This window comes from Camellia sinensis, chromosome 8 (genome assembly GCF_055761805.1).
Source record: "Camellia sinensis isolate YWXY chromosome 8, ASM5576180v1, whole genome shotgun sequence".
Classification (NCBI taxonomy): domain Eukaryota; kingdom Viridiplantae; phylum Streptophyta; class Magnoliopsida; order Ericales; family Theaceae; genus Camellia; species Camellia sinensis.
Genome location: NC_138968.1, coordinates 162,807,588 through 162,832,794, shown reverse-complemented (window position 1 = coordinate 162,832,794; position 25,207 = coordinate 162,807,588). Strand labels below are relative to the sequence as shown.

Sequence of the window (25,207 nt, the reverse complement as noted above, 5' to 3'; positions counted from 1 at the left end):
TGTCGTCCTTTGCTTCATAAATCCCAGAAACTTGGTTAACCACAAGCTGGGAATCACTGTATACCAGGAGCTCGGCAGCCTTCATTTGAATTGCGCTCTTGAGCCCGGCGAGAAGTGCCTCGTACTTAGCCTCGTTGTTAGATGCTGGGCAGCCAAGCGTAATAGAGTGTTCAATGGTTAGGCCATCTGGTGAGATAAGAACGATACCTAGGCCGGCACCATGGCGGTTGGACGCTCCATCAACAAAAAGCTTCCACATGTCCCCCACAAAAAGCTTCCAGCAGTCGGATGGGTCCTGAGAGTTGCGAAGGGCAATGGGATCACAACTGCTCGGCTGTGCGGTGTCAAGTTCGGTGTTGACCAGTTCAAATTCGGTGCCCCTTGGTGATTCGACGCCGGACTCAGCAAGTTGATCCGTAATGCTCAAGTCCGTAGGCGAATCATCAGGTTCTGAGCGGTGTGGGTCAATTTCTTCCCCCCTTGGTGATGCAGGACCGGACAGAGTGGATGGGTCGGTGATACACAACTCCGTCATCGCAGCACCGGGTGGTCTGACCGCGCAAACTGAGGGAACTTCGATGGTGCGCGCAAACTCCACGGCGCTACCTCCTCCAACTGGCGGTACTTCGGTTGGCCTTGCGTGCATCTCATCATCTGCCTCGGTAATGTTGACCGGGCATACCGGATGAGTGCCAAGTGAGAACTCGGCGACAAAATCTGCCAAGGTCTGGGCTTTGATAGCGGTGCGCGGCTGGAACTTCACATCAAATTGTCCCAACTCAACTGCCCACTTAAGAATTCGGCCTGAGAAGTCCGCGCGTTCAAACAAAGCCTTGAGGGGAAACTCGGTCAGTACAACGATGGTATGGGCGTGGAAATAGTGCGCCAATTTTCTTGATGCCATCATCAAGGCCAAAGCAAGCTTCTCCAATGGCAAGTATCTTGACTCTGCCGGTAACAAAGTTTTGCTGACATAAAAAATTGGGAGGTGCTTGATTCCTTCAGCCCGGACTAGCACCGCACTAACTGCGTGCTGGGAGACGGCAAGGTAAAGGAAGAGTTCCTCACCCGGCTCTGGTGTAACCAACAGCGGCGGAGAAGACAAATAGTCCTTGAGCTTGGCCAAAGCTCGGTCACACTCGTCGTCCCATGAGAACTTTGACTTCAATGCTTGAAAGAAAGGGCGGCAGCGATCTGATGACCGGCTTATAAATCGATTAAGCGCGGCGGCCATACCGGCCAGATGCTGCACGTCCTTAGCCGAGCTGGGCTGCTTCAATTCTTGCACGGCTCTGATCTGAGTAGGGTCTGCTTCGATGCCTCGGTTCGTGACTAGGAATCCCAAAAATTTTCCGGATCCCACGCCAAAGGCACACTTTGAGGCGTTTAAGCGCAGCTTGTGTTTCTTCAGAATGGTAAACATCTCGGCTAAGTCGGACAAATGGTCTGCTTCATGTCGGCTCTTTACCACCATATCATCGATGTAAGCCTCCATTGTCCGGCCAAGCAAAGGAGCAAACATTTTGGTCACCATCCTCTGAAAGGTTGCCCCAGCGTTCTTCAAACCAAAAGGCATGACTCGGTAGCAGAAGAGCCCCCTTGGAGTCGTGAAAGAGGTGATCTCTCGGTCAGGCCCATGCATGGCGATCTGGTGATAGTCGCAGTACGCATCCAAGAAACTGAGCCTATTGTGTCCAGCCGTCAAGTCCACCAGCTGGTCAATGCGCGGCAAAGGGAAGCTGTCTTTGGGACAAGCTCGGTTGACTGTCTTGTAGTCGACACAAACTCGCCACTTCCCATTCTTCTTTGGCACCACTACCATGTTGGAAATCCACCGAGGGTAGTGCACTTCCTGTATTGCTCGTGCCTCAAGTAGGTTCTTCACCTCCTCTGCAACTACCTCGGCGTGATGGAGTGCCGACCTCCTTGTTCGCTGGATGACTGGCTTTGCCCCAGGGAAGACATTGAGGTGATGACAGATAAAACTTGGATCGAGGCCAGGCATGTCGTAAGGCGACCACGCAAAGACTTCGATGTTGGCCATCAAGAACTCAACCATCTCGGCCCTCTCTGTGATCGTGAGACTTGAGCCGAGCAGGAAAAACTTGTCCGGTCGTTCAGTATCAATCCGAACCTCAACCAATTCTTCAACAGCCTTGTCTTCAGCCTTGGTACCCACATCATCCAGAACACCTTGATCCTCCGGTCCCTCGATCATTTGCACGAATCCTTTGGCAGCCCGGCTTCCGTTGACTGCCACGAAGCACTGCTTGGACATGACCTGGTCGCCCCAAATCTCCTCGATTGCCCCCATAGCCGAGGGGAATCTCATGACTTGGTGAAAAGTTGATGCCACGGCTTGCATGGCGTGTAGCCATCCCCTCCCTAAGATAAGGTTGTACGTCGAAGGCACTTGCAGCACCCAAAATTCAACTTGTTTGACCACTGATCCCGCTTTGACCGGCAGGATAATCTTTCCCAAAGGCCACTCTGGTTGCGAGTTGAATCCCACCAGTGGCGAAGTTGCCGGTACCAAGTCTGTCTCCCGGAGTTTAAGTTGCTTGAACGCATCATAGTACGTGATCTCAACCGAGCTTCCCTGATCGATCAAGATCCGCCTAACATCAAAGTCCTTGACGCGTAGTGTTACTACTAGGGCATCATTGTGCGGCGTCTGGATACGCTCTAGATCCCTTGAGGTGAAACTAATCACGTCTTTTGCTTCTGTCTTCCCTCTTTTAATGGCAGGCTGTACCGACAAAACTTCCCTCATATGCTCTGCCTTCTTTATCATGCCCCGGAGTTCGCAAACACGCTCCGGTTCCACGATGCCGTGGATGACATTTATAACTCCCTGTGGAGGTGCATCTCGGTCATCCTGTCCCCTGGGATCGACCGGAGCTTGATTCGGCTTCACTCCGCCATCAATGTAAAGGTCTAGGTGCCCGGCCGCGACCAGCTCTTCTAAGTGTTGCCTCAAAGGCAAGCAGTCCTCAGTTCGGTGGCCTCTTTCCCGGTGGAACGTGCAACGATAACGCGGATTATAGCCTTTTTGTCCGTCGCCCAACTTAGGAGGAAACCGGACATACTCCTCGTCTCGGATTTCACTAAGTATGCGATAGATTGAAATCTTAAAGACCGTGGTTATGCCAGTCCTAGCCTTCATCCTTCTGTTTGCGTCTGCCACATCATCTCGGGGGTAGTCATCCCGGTCATTCCGACGTCCTCTACCCCGGTTCTTGCGGTTCGAGCCACGGTTTGATTCCTCTGCTCGGTCATTTGAGCAGCTGGATTCCTGCCCAACTGCGTGCACTTTGCCTGCTGTCTTCTTGTCTGTTGCTACCGGAGTGGTTTTCACGGTAGAAGCTGACGCGTCGTCCTCAACTCGGATGTGCTCATTGATGCGCTGCATGAGCTGGCCCATGGAGGTCGGTTGGTGCATGGTAAGCGAGTCTCGCAGTCTATGTCCGACCGGGAGACCACGCTTATACTGTGTGATCGCAAGGTTGACCGGGCAGTCCAATATCTCGTTGAAGGTTTCCCAGTACCTTGAGTTGTACGCCTTCAGTGTGTCACACGGTTCCATCTTGACACTTAGCAAGTGATCGACTTCCTTCGGTGTTTTTGTGTTGGTTTTGAAGCGCGTAACAAACGCCTCAGCCAACTGATGCCACCTTTGAATGCTCCCTCCCGGCAACCTTTCAAACCACTTTAAGCCCAGCTCGCCTAAACTTGACGGGAAGATTAGGCACATGAGTCCGTCATTGCGCCTATGTCCGGCCATGACCTGTCGGAAGTGGCTCACATGCATGTATGGATCGGTTTTTCCGTCGTAAAGTGTGAACTTAGGCTGGTGGAAGCCTGCCGGAAGCGGTGTTGTTTCTATATCCAGGGAAAAAAGGGTGGCACTCAGCCTAGCCAAGTCCATATCTTCAAAGAGTGGCACTGCTTGGCGGGGCGGAGGCATTCCGACCTCCTCGTTGGCGTGAACCCCGTAAGATAGCCGCTGGAAAGCAGGTATTCTCTGAGCTTCGCGCCGGCGAGCCCGCTCCTTTAATACCGCTCGTAGATCCTCTGACTGAGCGGAGTAAGAGTACCTCGACGTCGTCGCCGGACGTGAGGGTTTGTAGGTGCTGTCTTGCGCGCTAGACTTTTCTGCATGCACGTCGGAATCACCAACCTGATAACTTCTGGTAATAGATATGGACTGAGTATGTCGTTGACTCTGACCGCCTGAACGGCGGGATGGGGTGCGCTCACTGTGGTCTCCCACTCCAACTACACCCTTTCCTTTGACATGCCGCTTGAGATCTTCCATCTCCGCCGCCATTCGCTGGATGACAACATCTTGATCCCTCAACTTGCTTTCCAGACGTCTGGCGTGTGAGTCTCTCCTCCACCGGTGACCGTCTGGACTCCGTGAATGACCATGACTCCTTCCGCGCTTATCCCGCACGTCACCTGACTGTCCTCCGGCGGGCGTTCCCAAGTCTGCCATTGAATGGATGGCAAGTGGTCCCTCTCTCCTTCGGGTATACTCCGGGGTGGCTCCGTCTATGGCGGACAACGGAAACTCGTCGTTGTTCGCCATGGACGGCGATCAGATGAATCTGGAAGACAAGGTTTTGTCTGGAAAGTTCCCACAGATGGCGCCAATTGTACGGGGAGCAAATATTCCGGCTAGTCCGTACTCCTTTCTTCCGAGCTCCGTCGATGTCCGATCACCTGCGAGCAAGTAATTGTGAGCTACCCGGCGGTGTGTGGCCGGAAAAACCCTCCGATGATCAAGTTAGCACACACCTAAGGAGGGATAGAGAGAAGGGAGAGAGTGTTTGAGTGCAAGAATTCCTTATAGAGATGTTCGTATGTTTCGTATGGGGGGCGCAGACATGCTTATATACCCTCTGCGCTCCATATCCACTCCCAGTCATCTCCTGACACGTGGCTCCGCTATCCCATCTGTCAGTATAAACCATGTCAATCATCACCTAATCTCAACTGCCTGTCATCACAGCTAGAGCTCGGCAGCCGAGCTGCCCTATGCGTTGCTGCGCCGTGCCGTGCTTCATACCCAAGCACTTCCCTGGCAAAGTCCAAGGGGGGACCGGGCTAGGCGGCATCTCGGCAAAGCCTAGCCCGAAGCACCACCTGGTCAGCTTTCCTGCCGGTCAAACGGTCACCTCGGCCGACTACGCCTTTCTGGGCGCCGGTCACTCGGCTTGTCTGACTTCGGCTATCCTCGGACCGAGCATCCTGGTCCGACCGAGCACTGCCATACCGAGCTGCTTCTTCACGAGGCGGGACGCACTCGGCCCAAGTTCTGGCAGCCCTTCTCTGGGCGAACAGTCGATCATCTCGGCCCAATGTACTGCTGGGCTTTCAACCTGCTCGGTCGATACCTCGGCCTAACTCCAGATCATAAATCACCCTCTCAAATATAAACCTCATGGAGTGTCAATGTAATCTACCCATATATTTAGGCCCCGTTTGGGGACTTATCTTTTTAGCTAAAAAGTCAAAAAGTTACCCTTTTAGCCAAAAAGTCAACAACTCATACCAAAAAGTCAAAGATTCTTTTTTCTCTCTACTTTTTGCACATCTTTTCGTAATTAGCCAAAAAGCCATCCCAAATATATAAATTTTTTTTACCTACTTTTTTAGTCAAATAATCAAAAAATTACTAAATTAGCCTGTTCCCAAACGATGCCTTAATAAGGTCATTGTATTTTACTCCAAATGTAGCTGCATCAAACTCTAACGAGGGCAGCTAGTTATAATATATGTATATACATATTTTTTTTTTTATTGAGGTGAATGCAATTACATTAAATTCTGAGGGCATAAGATAGCAATTACAGAGAGATGAGATTATCCCTTTCCCATAAGATGCCCCCATTAGGCTCCAAACTCGTCATCAGTGTTTCCCTCAGACTTTCACTTCCCTCTCTCACAATCATCTCTCTGGCAAATTGGCAATGGCTTCTGCTCAAGGCAAATGGGTCAAGGTTTGTTTCTCGTTTCCTTCTAAATTTACTACTCAAAATCACAGTCTTTGTTTTCGTTTGAGTTTGTATGACTCTGCTCTATCTTTGGCTTCAAATCTTCGTATCATTATCTCAATTCCTTCAATTTTATGTTTCTGATCCTTCCTCGTGGTTATTATTGCTAAGTTTGACTCAACCCATGATCAAAGATTGTCATTTGATTAGTTTTCCTAATTTGTTTGGTTTTTCAAAAAAATTTACTTTCAGTATTTTACTGTTTCTAATGAATTTTTTTTAATATTTTAAGTAATTTTTTTTAATTTTTAGATACACTTAGACCAAGTTGGGGAAGACTAAAAAAGTGTACTTTTTGTCTTTTTGGACTAAAAAATTGAGATTGAAAATATGGATGTTTAGGTTAATTTTTTGACTTTTTATTGAAAAATGTGTAATAAAAAATTGTAAAAATTGATTTGTAGGGAAAAATTTGAATTGGGAGTTGTGCAGCCGTAATTGTTGACTTTTGGTGAATAGTGTTAACTTTTTAACTTTTTGAGTAATTTTTTGGCTTTTTGGCTTTTTTTGGAAGTACCCAAATTTGGCCTTAATATAAATATATTTAAAAAAATATAACATTTATGAAAAAATCTTTAAAAAATACACCAAATATCAAAAAATAAAATAAAAAAATAAAAATTTAGTACATTTTTTATATTTTTGTGTATTTATTAATTTTTTAAATATTTTTTCATAAATATTTTACTATTTAGATGCGGTATATCTAAAAATGTTAAAAAATTATTTAAAATTTTAAAAATATTCACTAAAAAAATGAAAAAAAAAAATCAATTTTCTGAAAGCTGAAACCAACCGCACTGATTTTTGTCAGTTTTTATTTTTTATTTTAATTGTAAGAGTTAATTTGCAAAAACATGAGAATTATGTTTAAAAAAGCCAACAACATACAAGAAGTCCAACATCACAACCAGCACACTGTTATTCACCCCTAGCTGAGTTTAGCTCAAAACCTAGCAACTGAAGTAGTAATTCTGCTAATCAAATGCCACTGTATGGACTACAAAATGGAGTTGACGTGACTTTGAAACTAATGAACAAGTAGTTGTATTAGTGGTGGTGTGGCGGTGGTAGTGTGATGGCATTGGTAATACTTTAGTTTGATAAACATTTTTTTTACTCAAATCAGCTTGTTTTTCAATGACCACGGAATTATTTTCCATTGAACAAACGGAGTGTAAATATAAATTTTGAAAGAAAGGCCTGTGTCATTTAAAAATAAAAACCATACATAAACCTTTGTTTTATTGGTAACTTATCCCAGTTAACACTTGGTTTTATAATAAATTAAAACACATCAGCAGAGTGCAGGCATAACCACGACAACTGGGGAGGGTACTAACTAAATTAATTAACCATTGGTACTACTTTTTTAATCATTTCCTAAACTTACAACATCCAACTAATCTATGCCTTAGAGCATCTCCAACAGTAATAGGCATTTTACTTATCTAAATATTATTATAAATTATAAATTTTATTTTGCCTATCAACTGTTTCATGTTTCTACTCTAATCATGTTATTTATTTTAGCTATTCATCCAAATATTATTAAATTTATAGAATGTCACATCAATAATAAAGATGGAGGGAAATGATCCTAATGATTAAATATGTTTGGCCTAACCTTTGAAAGCTAGCTACATGTAGCTGCTGAATGTGAGTTGAGCTAAAATGCCTAATCATACGCTTAGTGTATTGGAGTTGAAAAAAGTGAGTCATACCAAGTAGTTTGACTAACAAATATTATATGCCTAGTAAGTTGGAGATGCTCATTAAAAAGAATCAAAAGTATATTCTTAATAAATAAATAAAAAACTATCTCCTAATTAATTAAACAATTAAACAACACCAACCCCTCCATGGTTTTGGCCAAAATAACAAAAATAAATTGGTTTAGTTAGCAGTTATAATCAGCTAAGATAATTCTTATAAGAAGCACGCGTTAGGCTCCAAACTCTTTCATTGTCGTCATCGATCAGACCTCCCCCTCTGTGAGTCCTGCAGTGAGTCCACAGTCATCAATTTGGCCATGGTTCTAGCACAAGGCAAATGGATCAAGGTTTGTTTCTCATTTACCTCTAAATTTAGTAATCAAATCACAAACTTTGTTTGCTTGAGTTTGTCTAACTCTGCTCTATCTTTACCTTAACCTTTACTTCGTGACATCTTCATATCATCTTATCGATCCCCTCAATTATATGTCACTGATCCTTCCCTGTGGTCATTTTTTCTGAGTTTGCTTGAACCCCCATGATAAAATTTAAAAATAAAATAAAATCACTTGATTAGTTTTTCTAGTTATTAATGTTGTCAGTTTTATAGACACATATACGCACAGACACAGATGTATTATATACATACACATATGTGTCGTCCCATAAAATTACGATATCTTTGGTTGAATTCTTTTGACCTTGAGAACTTCTATGTTTCTTGAAAGTCAAACAACACAACTGATCATGGGGTCCTATGATCAATCCTCTTCAGTCTTGGCTGTTCATGTAGTAGACATTTGACCTGACATTTAACCACAAATTTGACTTGTTACAGCCATGATTCTCTTATTTGTTAACCTAAATGTGTTTTAATCATAAATTTGTAGAGGGATTTGTGGAGGGAAAGAAAAGAAAATGACAAGACAAATGGAGTAGAAGCTATTTTTTTATTTATTTAAAACGTTCGCTTCACAGTCCGTCCACAAATCCAAGATCTAAAGCAGCTATATGCTATTAAGTTGTGAGATTCAAATAAGACTTATTATGATCTGTTCACAAAAAAAAAAAAAAAAAAAAAAGACTTTTATGGTAATATGATGTTTATAATAACTAATAACCAACTGTTTAACTGGGATGATTGACCTCAATTTTTTGTTAATCAAACCTTGTATTTCTTGAAATTTCTTCACTGTTTGGTAAATTTGTTGTACCATATTATTGAGTTTTTACTTATGGTTGTGACTAGCATGGAAAATTTTGTTAGGTGTATGCCCCTTTATGTTGTTTAAATGTCACTTATTTTTTGAATAAAAATTATTACTTACCCATAAATAAATAAAACAACGAGGTTAAGCTTGGTTTGGATCTAGTTTCTTACTAACTTCTTTCAGTTTGCTTTTTGCTTAATGTTCAACATCATCCTACCTACTAAATTAGGCAGTATTTAGTTGGCCGTTTAAAATAAAGGCCTTAGGTCTATGGGTCACTGACCGGTACCATGTGATCATGTTTGTCCATTATCATCTAGTTACATGGAAGGCCATCAAACCAAATGTTAATTTTACATGAAGTTGATTTTATGCAGCTTGAACAAAAAGGAAGTGGGCCTGGAGCACGAAGCTCGCATGCCATCACCATTGTGGGACAAAAGGCTTATGTTTTTGGAGGCGAATTCACACCACGTGTACCAGTAGATAACCATATGCATGTGCTTGATCTGAATGACCTAACATGGTCAGTGGCTGAAGTCACCGGCAACGCCCCTCCACCACGTGTCGGTGTCACAATGGCGTCTGTTGGCGAAACCATTTATGTGTTTGGTGGTAGAGACGCCACACACACAGAGCTCAATGAGCTCTACTCTTTTGACACGGTTACAAACAAGTGGACACTTATCTCAAGTGGGGACACCGGACCGGCCCACCGGAGCTACCACTCAGTGACTTCTGATGACCGGCGAGTGTATGTATTTGGTGGGTGTGGTGTCAATGGCAGGTTAAACGATCTATGGGCTTATGACAGCGCTGAGAAAAAGTGGATCAAATTTCCGCTACCAGGGGAGAATTGCAAGCCTAGAGGTGGGCCTGGGCTGGCTGTGGCCCAGGGAAAAATATGGGTTGTTTATGGTTTCTCCGGTGTAGAGCTCGATGATGTGCACTTCTTTGACCCAGTTAATGAAAAGTGGGTCCAAGTAGAGACAAGTGGCGAAAAACCAACACCCCGCAGCGTGTTTTCAACGGTTGGGATTGGAAAGTACATATTCATATCCGGTGGGGAAGTGGATCCTAGTGACTTGGGCCATCTTGGTGCTGGGCAATTTTCAGGTGATCTCTATGCACTCGACACCGAGACACTAGTGTGGCAAAAATGGGACGATAGCTCCAACTCTGGCGATAATCATCCGGGACCACGTGGATGGTGTGCATATGCCCCTGGAAAACGAGATGAACAACCTGGATTGTTGGTGTATGGTGGCAATTCGCCTAGCAACGATAGGCTTGGTGACATTTTCTTTTTCACTCCTAGCTCACTCCTTGCATGAGTGGAAATGGAAAATGATCATTGATGGGTAAGATTTTTTTTTTTTTGGGTAGTGATTTGCAATGATAATCATGATGATATGTATGTGTATGTATGTGTGTAATGGTACTGCCTCCTTATGTGTGCAATGAATAAATTTGACTTTGATGAGACATTGTTGAGTTTTACAAGAAATGAGAATGAATGTGTTGTACTTTCCATTATGTAGTCTCAGAAAGCATTATTTTCTCTTTGAATCACCCAATCCAAACTTAGTTTTGTTAAAGGCTTTCAATCCTTAGTCAAGGATATGATCAGAGTGTGACCACACCTTTGCCCATTTCCATGTACTCCGCAACCTTCTTTGTTAACCTATCGAACGGATCGTCCATGATCGCTTCTCCAAACTGACTCACCAGAATTGATTCTCCAACTGCTCTTATTCAGTTTGCTGCCTACTTGCCGCTTGCATATTTATCAAACACCAAGCCTTTGTTTCCATTGTCGATGTTGGCATCTCATCTTACTTTGAATGTCTTGAGCCTGCGAAGACTGAATGACCCTTCTCTCTGAATCACTCGCCGTGCTTCTTCTGCTGAGGGTGTATATAATGGCATGTTAAATGAGTCTAGCTTCGATGCTTCAATTAGTCCCTGGATTCAAATCAAACATTCAAATTTACAGGAGTGAAAATAACTGCTATTCACAAAGTCTAGAATCCGTCTCTCTAGGGTTTTACCTAATGACCATGTCATTTAGGATCATCCCAAATAGTTCCCATATATTGGGACCAAATCTGGTGAAATAATCAGGGTCTTCATTGCTGCCAACAAAGATGAGCACCATAAGGCCTCCAGGTATCATCTCTTCTGAACGAGACCTTAGGAATGCAGTGAGGTCTTTCTCAAATTGATCCAAGTAGGCTTTGCGAACACCAGGTGGGCTTGTTTGAGCTATGCAGATGTTCCCTTTGTTAAGTGGAATTCCCAATTCACTTGTGAGCCCTTTAGGTACCTGAAAGCATACCTTGTTAGTCGCTACTCAATATCGTTTCACCCAATTCTCGATTTGATACTCTCAAAACTGTTATACCTTCACTGTTATACCATGATCGATACTCTTATTTAGAACCTTGCTTCTACCCATGGTTTTAAATAAGCGATATCGGGAGATGTAACAGTTTTGGAAGTGGTATAACGCTCTATTAGGAGTGTCAAGCAATATCACGAATTAAGTGTCGCTGTGGTAATTTTTTTTAAAAAAAATTCATTGGCTGCAAAAAATGAATTTTACAGTAGTCAAACATGTATTGGTTGTGGACCAACAGCATGAACTATGATCGGTTTGTCAATCAGTATCTACGTGATTTTTCATTCCAACTTGTATACATGATAACAACAAAAACCCAATACATATCGCCCAATAGTGGCCTCATGTGAACAAATGTAGCAAAATGAAGTGGGTATTTGACAAAAATGACCTGAAAGAGCCGATGGAAGCTATAGGAAGAATAAGCAAAGTGAATGGAATGAATGGTCAGGAAACAGCCTTCCATGGAAGGACCCTGGCATCCCTGCTATGAAACATCCCCCAAACTCTCCTCCTTGCTCTCTCTCAATCTTCTCATATCATCTTGGCAACGATCTAAAAGTAGTGTTGACATCGTTACCCAGGAGATCATTCAAGAACACCTGCAACGCCGGTGGCTTATGATTCATCTGGTGACACATGGTGTGGATGCTCTCTATGACATTCCATATTGGCATAAAAGCATTGGGTCCAGAAGCGCATCCAAAGTTTGCCATGCTTATGCGCTCAGGGAAGCTTGTATGTACAGTACAAGTCTCTGATGCTTTCCTCTAGTATGGGCTTTGCCATCAACATAAAAAAAGAAAAAATACCACAGAGAACAGAGTAAGATTTAAAAAAAAAAATTGAAGATCAATCAATATTTAGACAGAGACTTACAATATGTATAAACACAGAGAGAGAGAGAGAGAGAGAGAGAGAGAGACCTGAAGTAGTGAGTTATTAGAGTAGCTAGAGTCTCCTTCACTTCCATTCATGTGAAGAACTTGATCTACCATTGATACGTTTGGATTTCAGCAAGTGGTCTACCTTCTATTTTCCTTGTGCATGGACTTGCTCTGTGTTAACTTGGTAGAGAGAGAGAGAGAGAGAGAATGAAGTGTATATTGATATATTCAATATATGTTTACAAGGTGAAGATGACTCTCATTTATAGAGAGGAGAACTGAAAGAAGAAATAGAAAAGCTATGCACTATGTAAACAACATAATTAAAGCTTGTGATTCTTTACATACTTCACAGCTAATGTATAATATATACTAACATCCCCCCGCAAACTCAAGGAGGGTAGGCATCCACCAAGTTGAGTTTGAAAATGAGATCACTGAAGCGCCCAGGAGGATGAGCCTTTGTGAAAATATCAACAGGTTGATCTGCAGAAGCAATAGGGAGAAGAAGAGCAGTACCACGTGTAACATGCTGTCGAATGAAATGACAATCAATCTCAATATGCTTGGTGCGATCATGAAAAACATCATTGTGAGCAATCTGAATGGCACTTTGATTTTCACAATAGAGAGAGGTAGCACCAGAAGAAGAAACACCCATATCAGCAAGGAGCCAGCGAAGCTAGAGAAGTTCCTGAGTAGTATTAGCAAGAGCTCGGTATTCAGCTTCGGTACTAGAGCGGGCAGTGAGGGATTGTTTCTTGCTGCGTCAAGTAAGAAGAGAATCCCCTAAGAAGAAACAGAAACCTGTGGTGGAGCGTTGATCTGTAAGATCCCCAGCCCAATCAGCATCAGAAAAGGCACCCAGTTTAAGAGAGGAGGAAGCAGAGTAGTGAAGGCCATGGAACAGAATGCCTTTGAGGTAGCGAAGGATACGGAGTAGAGCAGTATAATGGGGAATGCGAGGAGCCGACATGTATTGACTAACAAGATGAACAACATAGGCAATGCCAGGATGAGTCACAGTGAGATAGACAAGATTACCGACTAGCTGGCGATAAAGAGTAGCATCAGAGAGGAGATCCCCATCGAGAGGAGTGAGACGAATCTGAGGATCAACTGGAGTAGAGGTAGTTTTGTAACTGGTAAGACCAGCACGGGCCAGAAGATCGAATGCATATTTGCCCTGGGACAAATAGTAACCAGTAGAATCATAGAAGATTTCAAGGCCTAAGAAGTAGTTAAAAGTACCAAGGTCCTTCATCTCAAACTGACGGTGGAGAAAACATTTGAGGTGAAGAATACCAACTGCATCATTACTAGTGATAATCATATCATCCATATAAAGAAGAAGAAGAGTGGTACCATAAGTAGTAGTCCAAACAAATAAAGCAGAGTTATAGGAGCTAGAGGTGAACCCGAAGTCATGAATGGTAGAACTGAACTTAGCAAACCAAGCGCAAGGTGCTTACTTGAGACCATAGAGGGCACGCTGTAGTTTGCAAACCTCATGAGTTGGATAAGTAGACCCAGGTGGAGGTTACATGTAGACCTCCTCAAGAAGATTACCATTAAGGAAAGCATTTTTGACATCCATCTGAAAGAGCTCCCAGTGGCGAGCAGCAGCAACAGCAAGCAAACTGCGAATAGAGGTAAGTCGAGCAACAGGGGAGAAGGTCTCCTCCTAATCAATGCTATATTCCTGGTTGAAACCCTTGGCAACAAGACGAGCCTTGTAGCGCTCAATAGAGCCATTAGAATGAGTCTTGATTTTGTAGACCCATTTGCAGCCAATTGCAGTCTTGCCAGGAGGAAGATCAACAACATCCCAAGTATGAGTTTTGTCCATAGCCTGGAGTTCATCAGTCATAGCTTGCTGCCAAAAAGGATTAGTACAAGCCTCATGATAGGAGGTAGGTTCATAAGTAGAAAAGGCAGCAGACCCAACAATATAATCATGAAGATGAATAGATGGTTGAGTTACCCGGTGCGGCTGACCCGTGGGAGGATCGGTAGGGGGAAGAGCTGGCGAAGAAGGAGGAGACGGACTAGAAGGTGCAATGAGTGGTGGACCATCAGGGAGAACAGTCTGGAGGAGATCAGGGATCAACAAGGGCATCTCGATGAAGGAGGAATCTGTATCAGAGTTATTAGAGAAGAGATCTAGGGAAAGATTAGTAAATATGACCGGAGTGGAGAGTGCGGGTAAGTGAAAGGAGGAGAGGAAGGAAAACATTTTGTGCTCCCAGAAAACTACATGGTAGGAGATACGAAGATGCTTAGAGAGAGGATCCCAACAGCGAAAGCCTTTATGTTCAATCCCATATCCAAGAAAGCAGCAAAGACGAGAACGAGGTTCAAGCTTGGTGTGTTCATGGGATTGAAGCAGAACAAAGCAAGCAGAGCCAAAAACCTGAAGATTGGTGTATGGAGGGGGAGTGCCATGTAAACGTTCAAAGGGAGTTTGATGATGGATGACAGGGGTAGGTACACAATTGATAGAGTACACAACAGTAAGGGCAGTTTCCCCCTAAAAGTGTTCAGTGTAGGAAGAAAAGAGAATAAGAGAGCAAGTAGTGTCAAGAATATGCCGATGTTTTCGTTCAGCACGTCCATTTTGTTACAATGTGCCAGCATAAGAACGATGAGGCTGAGTACCATGACTCTGAAGAAAGGAAAGGAAATCAATATCCTGATATTCTATAGCATTGTCAGAGCGAAAAACTTTAATGGTCTTTGAAAATTGGGTGTGGACCATTTTGGCAAAGCTATAATAAAGATGTTTAAGTTCAGACCGAGTTTTCATGAGAAAAAGCCAAGTGAACCGTGAATAATCATCAATAAAAACAACAAAATAACGAGATCTCTCCATGGTAGTAGTAGGGGATGGGCCCCAAATATCCGAATGTATGATATCAAAAGGAGCATGGGAAACAGAAGTACTTTTATTGAATGATAAAGCAGGTTGTTTTGCAAGTTGACAGGGCATACAATCAAAAGTATCTGGAAGTACATGACCCAATTGACCAATAGAAACCAAAAACTTTAAGCGACTAGCAGAAATATATCCTAAGCACAATGCCAAAGATGAAAATGAGACAAAGAGGAAGCAGATGCAAGAGCGGCGATCTGTGGGGAGTCAGGAACATGAAGTTGAATGAGTTCATAGAGACGTCCATGCTTATGGCCGATCCCAATAGTCTGTCCCGTCTGAGGGTCCTGCACCAAACAACCATTAGTAGAAAATGTAATGATTAGACCAAGCTCACATAATTGACTAATAAAGATAAGGTTTAAAGTTAGAGCATGGATATGATAAACTTGAGGTAACAATAATTGAGATGTGGAAATAGTACCAACATGACTGACAGACATGAGAGAACCATCAGCAGTATGAATAGAGGGAAGATGAGTAGAGGGACAGATGAAAGAGAATATAGTAGAGCTGGAAGTCATATGATTATAACAGGCGGAGTCAAAATACCAAGAAGAGTTACCTGGAGTCACAGACAAAGCAGTAGGAAGAGGTGTACCAGAGGTGGAGAGAAACTGTTTGAACATGGCCTCAACATCAATTTGAGAAAAAAACAGGGGTAGACAGAGCATGAGACTCAGAGAAATCCTCAGAGACAGCAGTAGTAGTGCGATTAAACTGACGATGAGAGTTCCCCCTAGAGGAAACACCGTGAGAGGAGTGGCTAGTGGAAGATGATTGGGATGGATTGCAAAAACAATCCTGTTGCAGATGACCAGGACCAAGTTTGTTGCAATATCAGTAGGATGGAACAGGGCAATGAACTAGAAGATGAGTAGAAGGAAGGCCCCGATTCTGACAATAGATGCAAGCAGTAGACCATTGGGTCGGTGAGGGCCGTGACTGAGGAGTGACAAGAACAGAGTCCACATGATGAGTCTGGAGAGTACCAAGACAAGTCTCCTCAGATAACAGCTCAGAAATAGCCTGTTCAAGAGTGGGCAATGGAAGGCGATGAAGAGAAGAGGCACGCACGGGCTCAAAAGAGGGAGTGAGAGCCATGAAAAAGTGAACCAACCGCTGCTGATTGCGGTAGGTAATGAATAAAACAGCATCTTCAAGGTGAAGCCATGCCGGTTCTGTAAGAGCAAGCTGGTCCCAAATAGAATACATTTAAGAAAGAAAGTCATTAATAGACTGACGAGATTCTTGGCGCATGCGGTGAAGTTGACTCTAAGTTAATACTGATGGGCAAGACCGGTAGTTTGGTATCGATCACTCAAAAAATCCCAAATGGCTTTAGCAGGATTGAGAACAGATGATGATCTGGTAATTCTTACTGTCCCAATCTTCGAGTCGGTCTTCATATTTGGCAGTAGGTTCAACGTCTTCTTTCATCGGTTTGGCCACATCCATGGTGATAATATGCCAAAATTCCATCTTTTGAGAAAGGGAGACATGACTTGGGCCCACAGTACATAATTAGAACCATTAAGAATAATAGAAATTGGATGGGAGGCATCATGGCGATCCATAATAAAAGTGGAGTAGGCCTAAAAAATAGGAACAGGCTTGTAGGAGTAAAATTTGGTAAAACAGAGTGTACCAGTGAGTCTGGAAGGTTGAAAATAGTTGAGAAAGAGGCTGCTATGCAGAGATGACGTCAGCAGAGGACCAAATGATATCAGCGGCACACAATAGCAGATTGGAGTACGGCGCACAATAGCAGGAATGGCGTGCGGCGCACCGTAGCAGAACGACGCACGCGCTGTGCACAGAAGCAGAATGGCACACGCGAGTGTACAATAGCGGAACGGCGCACACACGGCGCACAAGAGTGAAACGGCGCACGCGGGTGCACAATAGTATATCGGCGCACTCTAGGCGCATAGTAGCAGGCGCGGTGCACACAAGCGCAGGGTTGACGTCAGATGCTGACGTGAGCAAGCAACGGAGGGGCGCGTGAGGGCGCATGTGCGAGTGGCGGTGGAAGCTAAGATGCGCCGAACACAAAGGTGGTGCATGACGGCGATTCTGGTGACAAGAGTGGTGCCGTTGGAATCGTGAGGTGATTCCGAAGAGGTTGGTGTAGTGCCACTGTCTACGGGACTAAGCAACAAAAATAGAAAATCCCAAAACTGTAAAACTTCGCTCTAATACCATGTTAACTTGGTAGAGAGAGATAGAGACTTCAGTCTCTCTCATTTATAGAGAGGAGAACCGAAAGAAGAAATAGAAAAGCTATGCACTATGTAGACAACATAATTAAAGCTATGCACTATGTAGACAACATAATTAAAGCTTGTGATTCTTTACATACTTTACAGCTGACGTATACTCAGCTAATGTATAATATATACTAACACTCTGTATCCTTCATTTGTTTACACCATCTGAATAAATAATATTATTTTTTTTTTGTTTTTTTTATTAAAAGGATGACTTGCATGGTTTGCCAGCCTAGGAACTAGACAGAAGGAATCTTGACAGGCTTAACAATGCTAGGTAAGATATGCAGGAGATTCACATACACGTTTTCAAGATTCACATATCTTCATTTATCAAAAAAAAAACAAAAAAAAAATTCACATATCTTCTAAACCAACAAATATGGAGTTGTAATTTACTCTAAAAACATATGAGATTTGGGCTAGTTTGCAATTTGGTTCACCTTTGCATTATCTTCACCTCTATCTTCCTTTTTTTTTTTGTCTGTGTCCATCTCTGGTGGATGCAGGAAACTACAGTTTACTTTGAAAAGAAATGTTGAAAAGTAACATCACTTTCAAATATACCCTCACAATAAAATTTTTAGAGATGATCCAGACCCTCATTTGGGGTTCACCCCCACCACCCCCACATACATGTGGGGGGCAAGGAGAGGAGGAAAAAAAATAAAAAAATAAAATAAAAATTAGACCAATCAGATTTCATTGGGGGTGGTGGGGGTCTCACTCTTTTCTCTAAAATTTTGGGCAAACTTCATTTTACTCTGACATTCGAAAATTATTACATAACCCCCATGTGATTTGTGAATTAAAACGCACAGTTAGCTTTTCCATTCAAGATAACACATTATGAGAGTCACACGCTTGTAAGGAGAGTAATACTATTTATAAGACGAAAATGCCCCTGGCACATCTTCAAATTTATAAACAATGCCATTCAATTATTTCTCTCTCTACTCCTTTCATCCCAACCATTAGTAGCCTTCCATTTTATTCACTGGTGCTGGGTTTCTATTCTAATGTCTCTGTTTCAGTGCAAGGTTGACAGGCCCTAGTTCTCTGGTGCTGGTGTATGGGACTTGTTCCCAGGGCCGGCCCTGGGCATAGGCCCACCAGGCCATGGCTTAGGGCCCCCCGAAATAGACCTAAAAAAGGGGGCCCCTCCTATTATAATTTAGTGTAATATATTAAGTATGTTTTAAATCCAAAAAAAATTGAAAAAGACCCAAATTAACTTAAAATAAATTGACCCATTCAAAAATTAAAAGGCCTATTCAAAAAAATTAGCATTGTTATTCATTGACAACAGACCCCAAAAAAGGCCCCCCTTCTATTATAGTTTAGTATAATATATTAGGTATATTTTAAGTTCAAAAAAAATTGAGGAAGACCCAAACTAATTTAAAATAAATTGACTCATTAAAAAAATTAAAAGGCTCATTTAAAATGCATTGTTATCTATTGAAAATGATTTTGCAAAAAAACTAGATTATGCAAGTACGATTGATTTATTTGCTTATAAAAATATAAGAAGAGTGAGAATCAAACGATATTTATTAGTTGTTGTAATGTAATGCTAAGAATTTTTTGTGATTTTGACACAAATCTTTTGTCCTTTACTTTCATTTTTTTTTTCATTTAATGAAAAAAAAAAGTGAAGGGCCCCAGAAATTTATCAGTTGATTATTAGCTTTGGGACTCGAAAATCTCAGGGTCGGGCCTGCTTGTTCCCCGAGTTTCTTGTTGGCAGTGGAGGAGTCACAGGAGCTGGGTTTTTTTTTCTTGGTGTGCTGTGTCTTTCTTCCAGCCAATGGTTGATTGACATTGTTTGTTTTGCTGGTGGATCGTGGTTTGGATAAGCTGCTCCGATGAGAAGGTTTCAAGCTAATCCAGCCATGGTGTGCTTCCAGTGCATGCTTTGGTGAGTTTGTTGCGGCCTACACATAGCTGATGGCGTGTGTAATGTGATTTTGTATGAGCACGAAATAATCTTCTCGTATAATCCTGTTGATCAAGTTTGCACTCCTCCAAACGTCGTCACTTTACTCCTTGAAAACATAAACGTGAGCTAGTCGGCGGGTGTGTACCAGAAACCTCTCTGATGCCTAAGTCAGCAAATAGACAATAGACACAAAAGCTTTGTGTATTTGAGAGTAGAAATTGTGATACTGGTACATAGGTCTTGTTATGAGCTTTTATAGATTCCATTTGGCACAATCCTAGTAGGACTCCAACTCTCCTTAGCAGAGTCTTTCTAGGAATCACACTCATCGGCATAATACCTATCCTGATGACACCCTTCTCATTATCAACCCAAATGAGATGGCCCAAACCTCCTTACCTCGGCTCGGTAGCAACTCAATCGAGCTAGGAAGGCTTTGCCCCACGCTAGACAGAACCAAGGCAGTCTTTAGCCGAGATAACCACTCCGAAACGTCGTACCATCGTACCCTGGTCCTGCTTTGATATAACCACCTCAATTCAAGCCTTGGGCCGAATTCCCGTCCAGTCCACGACCGAGCATTATCCATTCTCATTTTCACCCGCAGCACGGCCCAATGACCAAGAGTGAACCTAGCTTGATCCATTCAATATATGGCCTTAGCTCGGCCTTAGTTAGACATAAATTGCCCTCTCAATTGCCTTTTAATTCCATCTGCGGTGTATGGTTGGGATTATTCTTCTCTAGCCGAGCTAGATGTATAAGCCTCTAACCAAGCTCAATATTACCGGGCTCCCAATTCGCTTGGTCCAGAAATGTCTTGTTAGTTGCTCTGCACGCCGTTCCACTACTCAAGCACGTCTGAAAGGTTTATTTATTCCTCTGGACACGTGGCATGCCCCCACTAGTCAAGTACACCTGTTACAGCCGTCTTTGTACCATGAAATTTGAACAGTCTCGCCCATTTTCGCGCCTATATAAAAACCCATTTCTTGAACCAAAACACTCTTACTGTTCATCTTCTCTCCCTTACTTTTCTGAGTTCCACATCTATATTCTAGCCCCAAAACAAGTAGCCATACCATCCGCTTCACTCGACCTTTCGCCGGTTGGATTATGCTTTCAAGCTTTAAACCCGTAAGTTGCTAATGCCTCTATTTTCCTCTTTTTGGTGTTCTTTTTTTTATTTATTTATTAATTTCCATGATTCCAGCACCTAATCCCCATATATGCATGCTATATACACTAGAGTGTTGAGTTTTAAACCCAGAACCTTACACTCAAGCCTAAAAAACACACTAGTTGGATTTTAAATTAGTTTAAAACATGGTCCTTGATCCAAAATTGTGTTGTGACCGAACTAGGAATTTGTTTGCGACCCTTAGGCTTGTACTTGACCGAACTAGAAGTGAGCTATAACATTGTGCATTGATCACCAACTGTGCTACAAACGTTGAGTTGGCCCTGTTTTACGGCCGAACTGTCTGTAGCCCAGATGCAGCAGAGCTAGGCTTTATTTTTTACTTGTTGCCTATTTACTTAGCCTGATCCAGTTTATCTAGGCATAACACTTTTTCATTTCCACTTTGCAGACTTGACTAGGTTGGCCAGGCACACCCTTGCACTTTGCCCCTGGGCGATTTTGCTTAACCGAGCCATCCAAAGTCACACCAGCGCCGAACTAGGCTGCTGTACTCATTTTTACATAACAAACTTTAACTTTAATGGGTAAATACCGATTCCTGGTAAACTCGCCAGGGGCCATGGCTGAATTCTGAAGAGACTACCATATTCCTGATGATGTCCACCGTTCCTTAGCCGAGCTAGACACCACACCTTGGGGCAAATTCTTACGACAAACAAGATTATGTCTAACCCAACTGTCCACAAACACTTATAGAATAATAAACGATAAGGCCGAGCTAAACCGCCGGCTTGGCCTCAGCCTCGGATTGGCCGAGCTATTTTATCAATATTCGCTCGGCCAAAATGACGACGGCTAGGTATATTACCTCAGAGTAAGAAGAGGCTGAGAAAAAACTATAAAAAACACCCCAGACAAAGATCTAAACAATAATGATTTCTTCTGGGTTTCTGGAAACTTTGAAGACCATGAAGCTCAAATACCGGGCTATAACATCAACTGGAACAAGGGAACAGCTGGTAAGGATAGCTCGATTCCTTCTTCTTACTTATCAAAATAGCTCCCGTACTAACCCTTGTGTTCTTTGTTCTTTATACAGATTTGAACCACTTGAAATCGACTTACGCCTACGTGAATCAAGACGCACTTCGAGCCGCGCTACGATACCGACATCGCGAGTGGATTGAGGTACTCGACATACAACCGACTTACCGTTACAGTGGCAAGAGGAAGACCAGAGTGACCGACTTTCTTCTTAAATCTTCCCCAAATCAACCTAATTCTCCTTACAGAAGAACAAGAAATGGCAAAAATGAGGGCTGTATGAGCACTTATCATCGAGTAGACCTCCGGTGAAGTGCAAACTGAGCTAGAGGCAACCGCGTGAAGTAATGGTCGCCCTTCCAACTACTAGGGCCACCATATCTCAGTCGAGCAAGCGTGCACGTACCTCATTGACCGAACTACAATGCCTGGTAGATGAGGAGGACACCGTGCTTCCTGAACCTGTGCTGCCGAGATCAGAGCTCGCGCGCTCCGATCAAGCACGCCCATCAGAATGGGCACCCTCTATGACCTATAAGAACCGTGCTGTAACCATCACAGATTCAGTGGTTGCTGACAAGGACCATATGCTCGCTTTTAACCTCTCTAAGAGTGTCTGTCTGCCACCAAACATGGAGCATCATGACCACCTAATCGAACTCAAAGTTATTCGCTCGGCGATCAAGTCAATGGTGTTTGTAAGTTCTCCCATCTAGGTGTTTCCATATTAACCATTTGTTTGCTCAGTTTATCCTAACCACTTCATTTCCTATCCGCAGGTCCTGCAGAAAAACCACGTGGCCCACAAGCGTGTGCTTGAACTCCGCAAGACCTCTTGGTCAGCCGTGGTTGATACAAACGCCAGGGCGGCCGAACTGAAGGAGGCCCAGCTAAAGTTGGCCGAGCTGGAATCCAAAAACAAGCGTCTGACCGAACTAGTCAATGCTACGGAAATCGATAAACAAAAAGCCCTGGCCGAGAAAAAGGAACGCTACCTGTGTGAACTGGCAAAGTTAGAAAGAAAGAAGAATACCGAGGTCGCCGAGCTAAAGAAGAAGATGGAAGACGCTGAAGACTGAGGCTTCAAAGAAGGGGAGGCAACCTACGTCTTACAATGTGAAGCTGCCAAAGACATTTTCTTCAAATATGGGTAGAAGGCTGCTGCTGTCAAGCTCGGTCAGGGGCCAGACACCGAGATCTTTCAAAACCCTCCTCCTCACTTCATTCCAAGCTACATGACGGACTACGCCAACGCGGTCCAACAGAAGTTTCTTCAAGAGAGGGAGGAGAAGAAAGAATCCCCTGAACCGAATAATGCCCCACCTGCAAACACTGACCCCGGTCTCCAGCCTTTTCTGCCAGCTCAGGTGAATCCTCTCAGCCAACCAATGCGATGTACGGTTGAGGGGATGCTTATAACCGACCTAGTCCATGAAGTATCCACCGGAACCGGCCTACCGAGTAGCGAAGCCCAGGTTGATCTAGACACTGATTTGGACGATCTTTTGGTCTGATTTTCTTCTATTCTTCACTTTCAACGAAAAAATATAACAGGGCTGTAAGCCCCTCCTCGTGTAATAGATTTCTAATGAATGAATCTTTTGTTTGATTTTTGACATCTTTTTGTTCAGCCACTGTACTTTTTCCTTTAGTGTACTATATATATATATATATATATATAAGCCTAGCTGGCCTAATTTAGCTCAGCCTTTCCTTATTCTGCCCACTTTCTTTGGCCAAGATAAACATCTCGGCTGGATGGTTGCTCTAGGGTTTAGATGAGTGTTGGTCAAACCTGCCAATCTTATTCAGCCTAGATTCTTATCTCAGCTGAAGAAAGAAAAGTGTTGGTCAAACCTGCCAATCTTTTTCAGCCTAGATACTTATCTCGGCTGAAGAAAGAAAAGTGTTGGTCAAACCTGCCAACCTTCTTCAGCCTAGATCCTTATCACGGCTGAAGAAAGAAAAGTATTGGTCAAACCTGCCAACCTTCTTAAGCCTAGATCCTTGTGGGAGCCGAATAATTGGAGGTCAATAAGGCCGGATGTAGATATGAGGTCAGTCAGAACATAACTTTTATTTGGCATTGATTCTTGTCGATTGAGGAGCCGAATAAAAGAATCGGCATTCCATCTAGTAGAATAAAAGCCGAGTAGATGTATATGCAATAGATCGAGAGTGGGCCCGACCCTAAGGCCCAAGTGGAATAATATAAATAGAGGGACATCAGTCAGAGAAAGGTATGCGAGAACTAGTACGCGTAACTTAAGATACAAGCAATCGAGAGGATATATACTGACTTATCCGTCAGAGTGCTAATTTTGGCACCCCCGACCGGAGTGTTCATTCCTTTTCAAGTTACTAGCTGAGGATCTCGAGTGCCCCATTCGATTCAAAGAGTATTTCCAAAACCACTTCTCCACAATTGGCGCCGTCTGTGGGAATACTCCAGCACATCCATGGTGGGCATGACGGAAGATCCTCTAGCAGTCGCTGACAACCTTACGCCACCAGTCGTTACAACTCCAAGCACCATGCTGGGACCAAAAAACATTACTGCTCGAAGAGCCTTGAACTTCGACTCAGCTGATGAAACAATACAAGCAATTATGGATCAGACGAAACAAAACGAACAGAGATTGGAGAACATGATAGCTAAAAACGAGCACCTTCGACAGGATTTGGCCTTGGAGGTGGCAAAATCCCAACAGGCCGTGCGCTAAAACCAGGCACAACCTCTGAGAAAGGATGTCTGACGACCTCGAACTTGGAGACAAGATAGTGACAGTGATTTTGACTCCTCATCCCTAGACCTCAAAAACAAGAGGCAGGTCGAAGTCTCTAGTTCTTTTGAGAGAAGTCCGTGTGCACGGAAGAAGTGAAGAAGAAATGATTCAGATGAAGAGGATCAGCATGACCCTTTTGTACGACGGATTGTAAGGGCAGTGCTACCCAAAAAGTTCAAAGCACCGTCATTCACCTTGTATAATGGTAAATCAGACCCCACCAATCACATTTGCCATTACAAGCAAGCCATGATGCTTTATCCAGATGATGAGGCCCTCATGTGTCGAATATTTTCGAGCAGTTTGGGACCACTGGCTGTCAGGTGGTATTATAAACTGGAGCCGGCATCGATTAAGAGCTTTCACCAACTCCAAAAATCCTTCAGGGCAAGGTTCATCACTTATGAGGTCCAGTTGAAGCAAGACGATTCTCTGTGGGCAATGCAAATCCAACCGGGAGAAACCCTTCGTGCGTATTCGACGCGGTATTGGGAATTATTTAATCTAGTAGATGATGCCTGCAATGACTTCATGGCCATTACCGCCTTCAAGATGGGGTTACATCCAGACAGTGCCCTCTGTAGCTCTTTGACCAGACGACCCCCAAAAACGGTCTGGTCGCTGATGAGAAAAGTTAAGGAATACTGCAAAGTAGAAGACAATGCACTTTGGGTCAAAGACGGGCATTGTAATAACCCTCACCACTGCTTACCGTTAAACATTGATTACCGTTAAACTGAACTGATTGTGACTGATAATTGGACTGATTAAAAATACTGAACTGACTGACCGAAATTGAAACTGAATTGGATAAAT

The 25,207-nt window shown here is 43.3% G+C and overlaps 1 protein-coding gene and 1 pseudogene across 2 annotated transcripts; one reads left to right on the top strand and one right to left on the bottom strand.

The window, feature by feature from the left end:
- Positions 1-5,804: 5,804 nt before the first annotated feature.
- Positions 5,805-10,472, top strand: LOC114313606 (Galactose oxidase/kelch repeat superfamily protein). 2 transcript variants are annotated; one of them, XM_028259999.2, is made up of 3 exons: positions 5,835-6,005; positions 8,067-8,121; positions 9,363-10,472. In XM_028259999.2, the coding sequence occupies exons 1-3, from the start codon at positions 5,863-5,865 to the stop codon at positions 10,317-10,319; spliced, it is 1,155 nt and encodes a 384-aa protein (XP_028115800.2). In that variant the 5' UTR covers positions 5,835-5,862; the 3' UTR covers positions 10,320-10,472. The 2 variants fall into 2 exon arrangements, with proteins under 2 accessions (XP_028115799.2, XP_028115800.2); XM_028259998.2 differs by lacking the exon at positions 8,067-8,121 and having other exon boundaries at positions 5,805-6,005.
- A 139-nt stretch (positions 10,473-10,611) lies between these two features.
- On the bottom strand, positions 10,612-12,384 carry LOC114313653 (putative caffeine synthase 4; annotated as a pseudogene).
- Positions 12,385-25,207: the final 12,823 nt, after the last annotated feature.

Bases quoted from the DNA above. Each gene is read 5' to 3' on its own strand.
- LOC114313606 (XM_028259999.2), top strand. From the start codon at position 5,863: ATGAGATTATCCCTTTCCCATAAGATGCCCCCATTAGGCTCCAAACTC. The intron at 6,006-8,066 runs GTTTGTTTCTCG...TGAGTCCTGCAG, and splicing joins CTCAAGGCAAATGGGTCAAG to TGAGTCCACAGTCATCAATT. The intron at 8,122-9,362 runs GTTTGTTTCTCA...GATTTTATGCAG, and splicing joins CACAAGGCAAATGGATCAAG to CTTGAACAAAAAGGAAGTGG.